At 45.2% G+C, this 13,799-nt stretch overlaps 1 protein-coding gene across 5 annotated transcripts in view; it reads left to right on the top strand.

Moving 5' to 3' along the window:
* LOC119953138 (ena/VASP-like protein) overlaps window positions 1-13,590 on the top strand; it is a 339,662-nt gene extending 326,072 nt beyond the window's left edge. For all 5 annotated transcript variants that reach the window (XM_038777050.1, XM_038777070.1, XM_038777035.1 and 2 more), the window contains 4 exons: window positions 593-653; window positions 8,165-8,234; window positions 8,424-8,481; window positions 12,941-13,590. In XM_038777050.1, the coding sequence (XP_038632978.1) occupies window positions 593-653; window positions 8,165-8,234; window positions 8,424-8,481; window positions 12,941-12,978 (227 nt within the window). In that variant the 3' untranslated portion in view covers window positions 12,979-13,590. The remainder of the gene's footprint in view (window positions 1-592; window positions 654-8,164; window positions 8,235-8,423; window positions 8,482-12,940) is intronic.
* The last annotated feature ends 209 nt before the right edge of the window (window positions 13,591-13,799 follow it).

Here is a 13,799-nt window from a genome sequence, read left to right as displayed (position 1 = left end):
CTTGTTCACATGCCTACATCTTTTATGGATTGACGCCTGGTTTGAGGTCACGCTGACATAAATACAGCAGAGCAATTCTAAGTAACTTGGCATTGGACACCCACTTGATCAGTGGTTTTACCTCTCCAGTACAAATACTGAGTATGTATGGAACTAGTATTGGAACTCCAGCAACTATTTCCGCGAATAGAGCTCACAGAATTTGTATGTGTCACAATACAAATCCCACATTTGAGCTGGATCAGCACTTTCGTGCAGGGTAGCCTGAAAGGCAGCTGTCCTACTGTTACCATATGGTACAAACCTCACAGTTATGGAGATGGTCAGCATGAAAGCTGCTCCCTAACATAAAGAAAAATAGCCTGTGAGCCTTTAGCTGCTGGGATAAAGAAACATTTGGTGTAGCAGCTCTACACAAGGTGGGCTATAAGCCCCTCAAAGCAAGATGCGCAGATGTCCAGTAAAAAAATTTATTATTAAGAAATTTATAGTAAATGAACAGATTCTTTAAATTAAGTGTGTTGTAGGTGACTTTGACTTGAGAACATCAATCCAGACAGGCCTGCAAATTTGTTCGAATATTTTTTAACAGATACTGGTAAAAAGCCATGGGAAAGGGCCAACTCTGCCGAAAAGTCAGGAACTCTCTCAAGGTGAGCAGTTAAGGGATGGATGCAATTTTGCAACTGTGAAATTTAATGGTTTAGTAATAAGAAGTGTTGTATAATACCAGAGTATGCCACACAGATACAACGGCTCTATAATATCTCTATGTGTCTATTTTGAAAAAAGACAGAGGGACTATACCTAACATTTATGGAATGATGTTAATTGCAGCTGGCAAGCTGTCTAAATTCAGTCACAGGTTATTTTGGGATGTTTTGGCACAGTGGGTGAGAACACTGTCCTTTGACCTTTCAGAAAATAAAGGCAGACGCCATGCTGATGTGAAATAGTATTCTCACCCGAGCTTGGGTGGGTTAAAAATAATGCAGATGCTATTCTGTTTTACAGCTTACCCATGGGCTGACCCATGAGATTCACTCATATCTGGCATTATATATCTGCTTTGTAGTATTAAGTGGGTATGTTATGTGCTCACAATCTGACATTTGAGAACAGAGTAAGCTTAGTGATCCTAGTAATAGGACTCGGTTGGCAGCCTTGGCCAGCACTCTCACCTTCCAGAGTCAGAGGTTGTTGGTTCAATTCCTACTCTGGTGACTTGAACACACAATTTAGACTGACACTTCAGTGCAGCACCGTACTGCAAGATATTCCGGGCCCCATGTTGGGCACCATTGCATTGTTTCTATTAAAAGGGATCAAAGGATGTGGGGAGAAAGTGGAAACAGGTTACTGAGTTGAATGATCAGCCATGAACATAATTAGATTTCATAGAATTTACAGTGCAGAAGGAGGCCATTCAGCCCATCGAGTCTGCACCGGCTCTTGGAAAGAGCACCCTACCCAAACCCATACCTCCACCCTATCCCCATAACCCAGTTACCCCACCCAACACTAAGGGCAATTTGGACCCTAAGGGCAATTTAGCATGGCCAATCCACCTAACCTGCACATCTTTGGACTGTGGGAGGAAACCGGAGCACCCGGAGGAAACACACGCACACACGGGGAGAACATGGAAACTCCACACAGACAGTGACCCAAGCCAGGAATCGAACCTGGGACCCTGGAGCTGTGAAACATTTGTGCTAACCACTATGCTACTGTGCTGCCCTAATGAATGGCGGAGCAGGCACAAAGGGCCAAATAGCCTCTTCTTGCTCCTGTTTTTCTACATTTCTGTTCTGCCTTTGACAAGGAACATTAAGCCTCTGCCCTCTCGGGTGGATGTCAAAGATTCCGTAGATTATTCAATGACGAAGTAGAATGTTTCCCCTACTATCATGGCCAGTATTTATCCCTTAATCAAGGTCACTAAAATAGATAATATAGTCATTATATTATTAGTTTTTCTGGGATCCTGCTGTGTACCAGTTGATTGAAAATGAAATAAAATGAAATGAAAATTGCTTATTGTCACAAGTAGGCTTCAAATGAAGTTACTGTGTAAAGCCCCTAGTCGCCACATTCCGGCGCCTGTTCAGGGAGGCTTGTATGGGAATTGCTGTGTTTCCCGGCATAACAATGTTTATGGTTCAAGTGTACCTCATTGTTTGGAGAACACTTTGATGAGATCTAAATATTGTGAAAGTTGATGTATAAAAGCAAGTTTTTTTTTTCATTATTTGTCTAGTATTTCAGACAGACACTATACAAAGAGTAACAGCATACTGATTCATCTAATTGTTGTACATTTCCTGTAGAAATGGGGTGCAGCTCCTGGATACACTTGTCATATTGCACATCAGGAACAGTCTGCAGAGTGCTTGTGCACCTATCCTGCACATACCTAATGCAATGGAGATATTCAATTTTGTCAACACTGGTATCACCATTATGAGTATAAACCACCCTTTTAAAAAATGTTGACGGTTATGATCATTTTCAGTGAAGAGCAATTAAAAGCAATGCAGCAAATACAATTGTTCTTGTTCCACCTTTAGCACTACTGGTCAACAACTGGGTGGTAACTGTTCTCATGTCTTGTATCTTATTTATATTTCAAAACTGCTTCTTGAAGCCTGGAGCTCCCAATGCTGTGGAGTCTAACCTACCTCACGGAAGGATAGATTCACAGTTTAACTTTGCAATTCACAACTCTTTTTCTGACTGCTAGTAGCTCTCCAACAGCTGCGAAAGGTATGAAGAGGCCAGTGAGTGACAAATTGCATTGCTGGTCTCCAGCAGCAGGTTTATATTATTACCCCGTGTCAAGACGCCGAATTGCCAACAGTAAAAGCGGCCTATAGGGGAGCCAGAGAGATGCCAGAAGCAACAGCATTGTATCATTTCCAGCTGTACTACTGGCAAAGAGGGGCCGCAGTTGGTCATCCGTGTGGTAACATTCTGCGAGAGCTGGTTTTGGTGCTGAGCTGTCTGCCCCTCTCAGGGCCAGTGCCCCCAATTTACCTCAATCAGAATGAGAATCAAACCCATGTTTTTGGCATTGATCTGAACTAGAGGCTAGCTGTGTAGCCAACCGAGCTAACTGCCCCCTCCCCGACCATGCATCACACTTCAGTGTCAGGTACATGCATCAATGTAATAAACACCAAAAATGCTGGAAAGATTCAGCAGATCGACAGGTAAATGTTAATTTCAGGTCTGTGACCTTTCACCGACACTGAGAATCCATCCATCTGAAACATTGGGCTGAATTTTACCTGTCCCAGGGCAGGCGTGCTTCCTGTTGGGGAGGGGGGAATGCAAAATGGGATGGGCACCCATCACACCACCTTCCAGCCCACCCCGAGCTCCCCACCCACAGTACAGGGGATGAGTGGCGAAATCAGCAGCCCGCCTGCCTTCTTTAAATGAACAATAAATGGTCAATTAGGCTTATAGAATTTGCAGTGCAGAAGGAGGCCATTCGGCCCATCGAGTCTGCACCGACTCTTGGAAAGAGCACCCTACCCAAGCCGACAACCCCACCCAATCCCTAAAACTCAGCAACCCCACCCAACACTAAGGGCAATTTTGGACACTAAGGGCAATTTATCATGGCCAATCCACCTAACCTGCACATCTTTGGACTGTGGGAGGAAACCGGAGCACCCGGGGGAAACCCACGCACACACGGGGAGGATGTGCAGACTCCGCACAGACAGTGACCCAAGCCGGGAATCGAACCTGGGACACTGGAGCTGTGAAGCAATTGTGCTAACCACAATGCATCTATTGGACTTCCCACCTCAAGTCACATGGAGATGACAGGGTCGCGTCTGCCAGCTGGAGAGCTGGCCAGAGTCCCACCACAGACCTGCTGAACCACGGGCCAATCAGGCAGTAGCGAGGGCAGTGGCGTCATGACCCTGGGGGTTGAGGTCTTGCCAGCCATGAACTGCTGCTCAGCAGTTCCACATGAGAGGTGGTGACTACTGCAGGTAAGATACCTACTCAGAAGCCCAAGATTGCAGAACTGCCCAGTAATGGCAGGGATGGGAATCATGGGGTGGGGAGACGATATAAGGGGTGTTGGCAGCAAGGGTGGGGGGCAGGGGTTGGGTACCACTCAGCACACTGCCAACAACCCCCCCCCCCCTGCCCCCGCCCAATGCCAGATTTAGTGATGAAGCACTGAGTGCCTTTGAAGGAGTGACCACCCCACTCAATCCCACCCCGAAGACCACCTCAGGAGATAACAGAAGGCATGCACTGGTTTATTTGTCATGCACGCCACTTGCCGATAGACCAACCCACAGCTGGGTTAATGGCAGCAACAGTAGTTTAAGACATTTAAGTAGCCTTTCATTTTCGGCTGAAAGGCCTCAATTGGCAGTAGTAGGGCGAGAAAGTCAATCACAGACTTTCCCGCCCGGCCTTAATAAGGGTGGAGGTGGAGAGGCAGTGGGATGCTCACCAGCCATCTCCTGCCCGATATAATGCCTTCCCCGCCTCAAAACATGGCTCAACACCAATGTCCTGTTATTAGAAACACATTTTGTCATATTGATAGGGCTCAGGAATTAATACGAAAAATGCACATGGATCAAATTTGTGCTGAAGTGAAGAAGCCTCTAAATGTTTGTGCTGGTGAATGGGTTAACAGGTAATTCCAGAATTCGAATTTTACCAGACTCAAGTTTCAATGAGCAGTGACAGATTTTTGTTTTACTTATCACAGTCACAATGAAGTGCTTTACGTAGCTGTTGCCTCTGTTCTGCCCTGCCCCTAATATTACCTACAATGCAATGACTAGGCAATCCACGTGTTCACTAACTGAAGTGACTCCCTGTACAGATGCTCTTCAGCGGAGGAGCAGTCATGGTGCCCACATTGCCTGAAAATCTACGGCATGCAGTAGGAAGGGGCAGCACGGTGGCACAATGGTTAGCATTGCTGCCTACGGCGCTGAGGTCCCAGGTTCGAATCCCGGCCCTGGGTCACTGTCCGTGTGGAGTTTGCACATTCTCCCCGTGTCTGCGTGGGTTTCACCCCCACAACCCAAAGATGGGCAGGATAGGTAGATTGGCCACACTAAATCGTCCCTTAATTGGAAAAATAATTGGGTACTCTAAATTTATAATAAAAAAAATTTTTTTTTAAAAGGCATGCAGTAGGATAATCAATTCATATTTTAGTCGCTGGAGTTTAAATTAATTTATACTCAATGGCATTTTAAGTTGAAAAACATGATGATTTTTTTGTAGTTCTATTTTAAGAGGAATATTGCATTAACCTTTTTCTAATTCTATTTTATTGTTTTAGAAATGCATTTATGACAAAGAGTCCTGAAGCTAAGAATGTTGTGCAGTCTCATTTTTCATCTTCTAGGTATAAGTGAATGCAACAATTTCAATCCTTGTTCAGCTTATCCATTCATGGATTCACATCTCCTTGTCAACTGCAGGCTGGATATCCAGAACTGTATACTGGCACCTACTGCATTATTTAACAGCTTGCTGCAACTGCTCTTCGCTGCCAGTGCCAATGTTTGTCAGTGCGCTATTTTGTATGTGCAGCCAACCTGAAGATTAAGTCCTGGTTCATATGGATTTAAAAACCTGTTCAATAATGAAGTTATACTCAAAAGGATATGAAAATAAATAGTGGGCAGCACAGTATCAAAGTAGTTAGCACAATTGCTTCACAGCTCCAGGGTCCCAGGTTCGATTCCCTGCTTGGGTCACTGTCTGTGCGATCTCCCTTGTCTGCGTGGGTTTCCTCCGGGTGCTCTGGTTTCCTCCCACAGTCCAAAGGTGTGCAGGTTAGGTGGATTGACCATGATAAATTGCCCTTAGTGTCCAAAAAAAAGGGTTAGGTGGGATTGTGGGGATAGGGTGGAGGTGTGGACTTAGGTAGGGTGCTCTTTCCAAGGGCCGGTGCAGACTCGATGGGCCAAATGGCCTTCTTCTGCACTGTAAACTCTATGATGCTATGAACACTTATTTAAGACTCCAGATCATGTTCAAAATAGCAGGAACACAGTTGCAGCTATAGGGAACCAATAATTCAGGCACTTGGATCACTTCATTTTTTTATTCAGTTTGTCTATAAATCAAATCTGACAGCTCTTCCTTGACTGACAAACTCCAACAGCTCATATTTTGCAGGTCAATGTAGCCTCCATCCGACAACCTATCTGCACAATCAAAAGGACAAAGAAATATCCCATCACAATTCAAATAATTCCACTCGAATCATTTTCTCAAGCTGAATAACTTGTTGATAAGCATATTAAGCAGTAGTTCCAAGTGTTGTTGCTCCATCAACATCCAGTTGAATATTCCGGAAGCTTGAACACTTCTGAGGAACTTTAGGAAATAAGTTATCCCTGTCATCCCTCCTGTAAGCTCCTGGTTCCAAATGATATTTGAATAATTTCCAGAAGGCATCAACCACAGAGATGGTTCCATTAATATGAATTCATTAGCATCCCCAGGTACTCCACAGCTTCCAGAACAACCCTATCCAATGTTCCGACTCAAAATTATTTAACATTCTTGTTGGTACATCCTGCTGTATAATTTGTCAACATGCAACTGTGCATTATTTGCTGATGATGCAGTCAGGAGGACAGTCCGTGCCCACCACTATGTAAAGATTGTTCATTGCGCCTGACTCTGAAGTGACCCAGTGGTTATTATACTGGTGTGCCGTTGCAACTGGAGAACATAGCCTCTCTTATTACAACACACACAGTTCCAATTTAAATTAATCATCTGGAAAGCTACCAAGCCGAGCTGAGGCATTTGTCCAGAAATAGATAATATTGCAAGGAGAATCAAGCTACACGGCTTCCGAGTGGTTACAAAGCGACAAAGTTAGGGAAAAGATGAACATTTTTATTGTTTTAAAATTAGATGCGCCTGTCTTTGGATGCAATCCAATGTTCAGAAAAACCAATGTAATTTATTTTATACTAATTGATTACCCGTGGCATTGCAGATGGATGAAGAATAATTGCAGTCCGGGTTAGAGGGTGGGAATACATTGGAGCATGGTGCACAGACATAATTCAGCCCCTGTTTCAAGCTACAAAATTGTTTTTATTTTTATATTTCTGTTAAAAGTTCCATTTCCAAATTTATAGTGGAAATAGTCAATGTAAACTTGTCAAACTGTATAGCCTCCAGCCATCCATGGCAGTATAGCCCCTCCAGAGTGTAAATACAGAGTGACAAGTGCACATAGGCAGGTTCCAGTGGGAGGTTATTTCTGGGCCCACCAAGTGCTGGGATTACCCGGTCCTGCAGAATTCAATGGAATTTCGGCTAGGCCGCCGCACTCCCTCGGAGCGTCCTGCCACGGCAGGGTCCGAAAATTCCAGGTATTATACATATGAACATGAGAATTTCTAATGGAAGTATGGAGGAATGATACATCAACATCATCCTAAAGATACCCAGAGGTCCTTATTTATTCATTGTTGACTCCTATGAAACCCAGGAAACTCAATTATCTTGATTTAATTCAAGAAGCCAGTGCTCACTTAAAAGTTCAGATAAAAATGTTGTTGAAAGTAACAATATTTGCCAACATTATTCATGGGATGAAAGAAAATGATGTTGCAGCACTGGTACAACCAATCACATTCAATCTCCTTGGCAAATACTTCATATTCACACATGCCTCCTCCCTTCAGCCTCCCTTCCCGTTTCTATCCCTCTCTACTGATGGGACATGGGAAATGTATTCAAACCAAAACATACACGTGGGACAGATGGAGCACTTAGTTGTAGCATTCTGCTCCTTTGGGCTGTTGGGTGTTAGGGGTTGAATGGATTTCCATTCACTCTCTTTGCAGGACAGATGGAAAGATTGTGTTTAAAGATGATCCCTACAGTCCCAGGTTAGTGTGCAGCGACAGAAGCTTTCACACTGCCACAGGTCATCAAGCCATGTGGCACTGTTACAGCCGTGCTATTGAAATTTAAATTTTAACTTCAAGGAGGACTAGTTAATAAAACTGCCTTGTCTCCCCTGTGAGAATGCTAATCCATTGCCTCTTGCTGCTGCACATCTTACAGTACCTGAGCAAGTAGAATTGGAACCCAGGCTTAATTTCCGTGCTTTATTTGTTCCCTACCCCTGTAGACTGAAACCAGGGAGCGGCACCAGTAACGATGTGGTCACAGATGCCTTAGATTTTGATCGATTGAAGCAGGTATGCAACCTGGATACTTAAACTAAAGAGACTGTCTAACAATAAATGTTTCTTGGAAAAAAATTACCATTTTTAATCTTCAGGAAAATAACAAACCTTACTCTAAGCTGCCCTGTTAAAATGTACAGAAAGGAACCCTTCCAGCATCTTGTATAAATAAGCTTCCATTTATATAATTTCAACTCGCAGGAAATACTGGAGGAAGTCGTAAAGGAGTTGCACAAGGTGAAAGAAGAGATTATTGATGGTAGGAATTATATTTATTGTTTTATTAAAAACATTTTGTTGAAGGCATTTAAAATATATACATAATCACAAAAATACAAAAACCAACCGCGGCAACAGGCAACAACCTCCAGACTCATGGAGTCCCGAACAGGAGAGAACGGAAGGGGCGCCAACAACAATGCCCTCAAGCTAATCCCCTTACACGAGGCCACCTCCATCCACCCCCAAACCCAACCACTCCTCCACCGCCCATTTCCCAGCCATTGCAATGTTTGGTGCCAACATGCTTGGCAATGCTAACGTTGATCCCTCTCCAATAACATCCCCTCGCCTGCAGAGCCTTCTTCCGCCCAAACAAACCTCAAAATCATCCCATTCACCTCCCTAAAAACGGACTTCGGAACAAAAATCGGGAGGTTTTTAAATACAAATGAAAACCTTCGGCAGCACCATCAACTTCACCTTCTGCGCCGACCAAATTCAGTGGCAGCACATTCCACCTCTTGAAGTCAGCCTTCATTCCCTCGGGTCCGAAATATACAACAGGAGATCATCTACATACAAAGAAACTCAGTGCTCGTTCCCCTCCTGCTCAATCTCTTCCACCCGCTCGACCCCCTAAGCATCATTGCAAACGGCTCTATCGCTACGGCAAAGAGCAACAAGGATAGCAGGGCACCCTTGTCTCGTTCCTCGGTGTAACCCAAAGTAATCCAAACTAACCTTGTTTGTCTGAATGCTCACCTTTGGCGCCTTGTACAGCAGCTGAACCCAATCTACAAGCTCCTGCCCAAACATGAACCAACCCACCACCTCAAACAGATACGCCCATTTGACCTGATTGAACGCCTTACATCCATTGCCACCACCACTTCTCAGCTCTCCGAGGGCACCATAATAATTTTAAGCAGCCTCCATACATTCACTGACAGCTACTGCCCCTTCACAAATCCCTTCCGGTCCAACAACTTTGCACCTATATTTGGGGCAGCACAGTAACACAGTGGTTGGCACTGTTGCTTCATAGCACCAGGGACCCGGGTTTGAATCCCGGCTTGGGTCATGTCTGTGCGGAGTCTGCACATTCTCCCCGTGTTTGTGTGGGTTTCCTCCGGGTGCTCCAGTTTCTTCCCACAGTCCAGAGATGTGCGGGTTAGGTGGATGGGTCACTCTAAATTGCCCTGTATGTCCAAACATTATGTCAGGTTGCTGGGTTACGGGGATAGGATAGAGTGTGTGCTTAGGTAGGGTGCTATCTCAGGGGCCAGTGTAGACTCGATGGGCCGAACGGCCTCCTTCTGCACTGTAAATGCTATGATTCAACAGCAAGATCAGGCAGTACAATCCACACTGCTCCAGGACTTTGACCTTCTTTAAATTAAAATTAGCAATATCGAGGCCTGCAACAGCGTGGGGGAGGGGTGGTGGAGCTCATTATACATCCCAATCAGCAGGGGCCCCAGCTCCAACCCAAACTTCTTGTAAAACCCGACTGGGTACCCCATCCGGCCCCGGAGCCTTCCCTGCCTGCAGTGCCCTCACGCAATCCATCACCTCCCTCAGACCTATCGGGGCCCCCAATCGCTGCACCTTCACTTCCTCGACCCCCGGGAACTCCAACCCATCCAAAAACCACCTCATTCCTTCATCCTTCACCGAAAGCTGCGAGTTATACAACCTCTGATAAAAGGCTTCAAAAACCCAATTCCCCGCCTCTGGCCCCGATACCACCCTGCCTGTCCCATTCCTCACCCGTTCAGCCTCCCTCACCGCATCAACAGGTGCGCAAGCATCCTACACGCTTTCATGCCATACTCATAAATTACCCCTCTGGCTCTATGCAATTGTCCCACTGCCTTTCCAATGGACACTAGCCCAAACTCCATCTGGAGCCTCTGCCTCTCCTTCAGTAACGCCTCCTCAGGTATCACCAAATATCTCTGGTCCACCCTCATAATGCCCTCCACCAACCTCAGCCTCTCAGCCCGCTCCAATCTCTTCTTATGCGCCCGAATCAATGTCAATCCCCCCTTACCACCGCTTTCAGTGCCTCCCACAGCATGGAGGCAGAAACCTCCGCCGTATTATTCAGCTCCACATAATTTTGGATGGCCAGCCTTGCCCTCTCAGACCCCCTTGTCTGCAAGTAACCCACATCCAACCTCCACTGCAGCCGCTGACCCTCCCCCTGCACCACCCACAAATCCACCCAATGTGGCGTGTAGTCAGAGACCACGATCAGCGAATACTCTGATCCAACCATCCCCGCCAATAACGCCTTGTCCAAAACAAGGAAATCAATCTGGGAGTACACCCAGTGCATGTACGAGAAAGTCCTTCGTCCTCGGCCTCTCAAACTGTTATGCCCCCCCCCCCCCCCCCCGCCCCCATATGCTCCATAAACCCCGCCGGTTCCTTCACTCTTGCCGAAACCTTCAGGGACATAGGGCATGTCCAACCTAGGATCCATAACCATGTTAAAATTTCCTCCCATAATCAACTAATCCGTCCGGCCTGGAATCTGCCCGAAATCCGTCTCCAAAAATCCACGTCATCCCAATTTGTGGCATATATATATTCACTAGAACCACAGCCGTCCCCTCTAACTTCCCGCTAACCATCATGAACCTAACCCCAGCCTCAAAGGCCATCCTCTTATTAAGCAGCTCCGCCATCCGCCTCGTCTTCATATCCAATCCCGAATGAAACACCTGCCCCACCCAGCCCTTCCTCAGCCTCGGCTGGTCCCCCAGCTTCAGGTTCGTCTCCTGAAGAACCACAATGTCTGCCTTCAAACTTCTTAAATGTGCGAAAACACGTAACCTTTTGACCGGGCCATTTAACCCCCGAATATTCCACGTAATCAATCGGGTTAGGTGGCTCCCTGCCCCCACTTCCCCTTACTGATCAGCCATAGCCCCTTTTAGCAGCTCCCCAAGTCCACGCCTCATCCTCGGGCCCTCTCCAAGATGTCCACCACCTCTTAAGCAATTGTGCCACACCAACTCCACCCATGTCAGTATTTCTCCCCTCCCCCTCACTCCCCTCCTTAAACAGAAACAAAGAAAACCAAACTATCCTTCTCCCTCCCCCACTCCCTCGACAGGTCGACTCCCTACTTCAGTCCTGTTAAATAGCCAACCAGCTAGCATGGTGGCCCCCACTCAAGGCCTTTGTCGATTCCCCTTCCCCACACCACCCTTCACCCGCAAATCGTTCCCTCGATCTCACCAGGCAGACACACAATCTGGAGATTATGCCTCATGGAATGGTTGTCGAGGTCCTCCACCTTCTTCCTCAACCTCTTACGGCTATCCACCATGAGCACCATCTCCGCTCCCAATGAGGCCAGCTGGTCCTCATGCTTCCTCACCGATTCTTCCACCTTCTGGAATGCCAGACTCTGCACCTCCAGCCTCTGCTCTGCTCTCTCGATAACCAGCCTAAGCAGTTCTACCACCTTTGCCAGGTTTTCTGAGGCCTACTACTTCTGCTGCTGGAACTTCGCATTCAAAAAGTCCACAAGTTGCTCAGTAGACCACTGGGCGGGCAATGCGCCCCAGCACCCTCCGCCATCTTGTCCTGTGTCGGATCTCAAATAAGATCTCGCCCAGGCTGCTGCCTCTTACTTGTTACTCTCCTCATGTGATAAGCCATAAACTGGCCCCACCAATGGAGTACTTCAATTCCTCAGTGCTCATGCACCTCAATAAACACCCCCTAAATCGGGTGGGAAAGGACCAAGAAATTACACCTCTAGCGGGAGCCACTAAATGTTCGACCACTCGCTCCATGGTCCCCCGTATTATACTTATTGTTCACTGTGGAAAATAATAAAGTACCAACAAGCATGTGGGGTAAGGCTCCATGTCATGCTCTGTTCCTTTTAGATGATGCCACCATATAGCTTGCAAATTTGTCCTCCTACGTCCATTAAACTTGATCATCATTTCCATCATTTAGAAAGCATAGATCAAATTCTATTACTTGATGTTAAATTCCTGGCTGTTCCTCAATGGGGATCTAAATACAGGTTTTTAGAAAAAACTTTGTACAGTAATTATATTTTAGTAACTATTGCCAACTCTACGTTTTTGAGTAAAATAACTCCAGTGGTTCATTACTGCCCCTTAGTGGAATAATGGAGAACTGAACCTCCAGCAGTCCAAATTTCGAAACAATTCTTGCCTTTGCCATCACAATAGCTCTTTGGTCCAATTCATGTGAGAGGTGTGCTGAGTGAAAACTGCATTCATTTAAAGGTTTCTTTCACCTTTTTTCAAAATTCATTCTCTGTATTGCAGAGCAGATTTCAAAAAAAGTGCACAGGTCACTTTCTTGTCACCGTGGAAGTTTGAAAATTGGCCTCAGCTGCTGAACTATAATGAATAATAATGTGAACCATTGTTTCCTTGCTAATGGAACGATAAACTGCTATATTCACATTCCTATTAACATCCAGTCTCATTGTTTTTCAGCCATTAGACAAGAATTGAGCAGAATCAGTACAACGTAATAAATTTTGCACTTGGGAATGTGGGAAGTACTCAAAGGGATCTGGGAAGATGAGAGACAGCTGTGTGGAGGATTGTGTGGAAGATGACTAAGAGAGAAGCTATGCACTGAATGTCATGGTCGCTTTTAAACCCTTCATTGATTAGTGGACTCAATATGCGCTGCTGCTTACTGCCTTGGATCTGCTTCACATGAAAAGTCTTAATAATTCTCCAAAACAACAAAAAAAACTTTCAATAATTTTAATACTTGTGGATCTTTTTTTCTAGGTTTTACAAAAAAAATTGCACATTTGTTTTATGTTAGCCTTTGTAATTTTTTATTAGCTTATTTAAAGGTTTACATTACTTCTAGATTACGTTTTTAGATAAGAGCGTATACGCACACACACACACACACCTTTTGCTTTTAGTAGGATAAAAGATCAGTTATTTCTACCTTACGACGTTACCACAGTATTTTTAACTCTGTATTGAAAATTCTTTGCCAGCAAAGAGATCCTTGTAGCATCACTGAAAAGGCAGAAAGTTGTAAAAGTTGTGATATGACAATGTTAACTGATTTCTCAACAAATCTTTCAAACCTTATTAAAACAAGGTACACCAATGAAAAAGTGTCTGTGTTCATGTTACAATACAGGTGATACAGAACTATTCAAATGACACTGAAATGTTTTGATGTTCAGCTCGCCAAAGCATTTCCAGGTAAACAGCGCCTCACAAACTGTTACATCAATTGAATTAGATTAATCGAGTCCTCAGTGGAGCTGGAACTGTTAAGCATCTCTTTTACTGCCCTGAGTTAGCTGTCAACTTGATTCTG

The sequence above is a fragment of the Scyliorhinus canicula genome, chromosome 2 (assembly GCF_902713615.1).
Source record: "Scyliorhinus canicula chromosome 2, sScyCan1.1, whole genome shotgun sequence".
In the NCBI taxonomy this organism is placed as follows: domain Eukaryota; kingdom Metazoa; phylum Chordata; class Chondrichthyes; order Carcharhiniformes; family Scyliorhinidae; genus Scyliorhinus; species Scyliorhinus canicula.
This window is presented reverse-complemented; position numbering and strand designations above follow the sequence as displayed.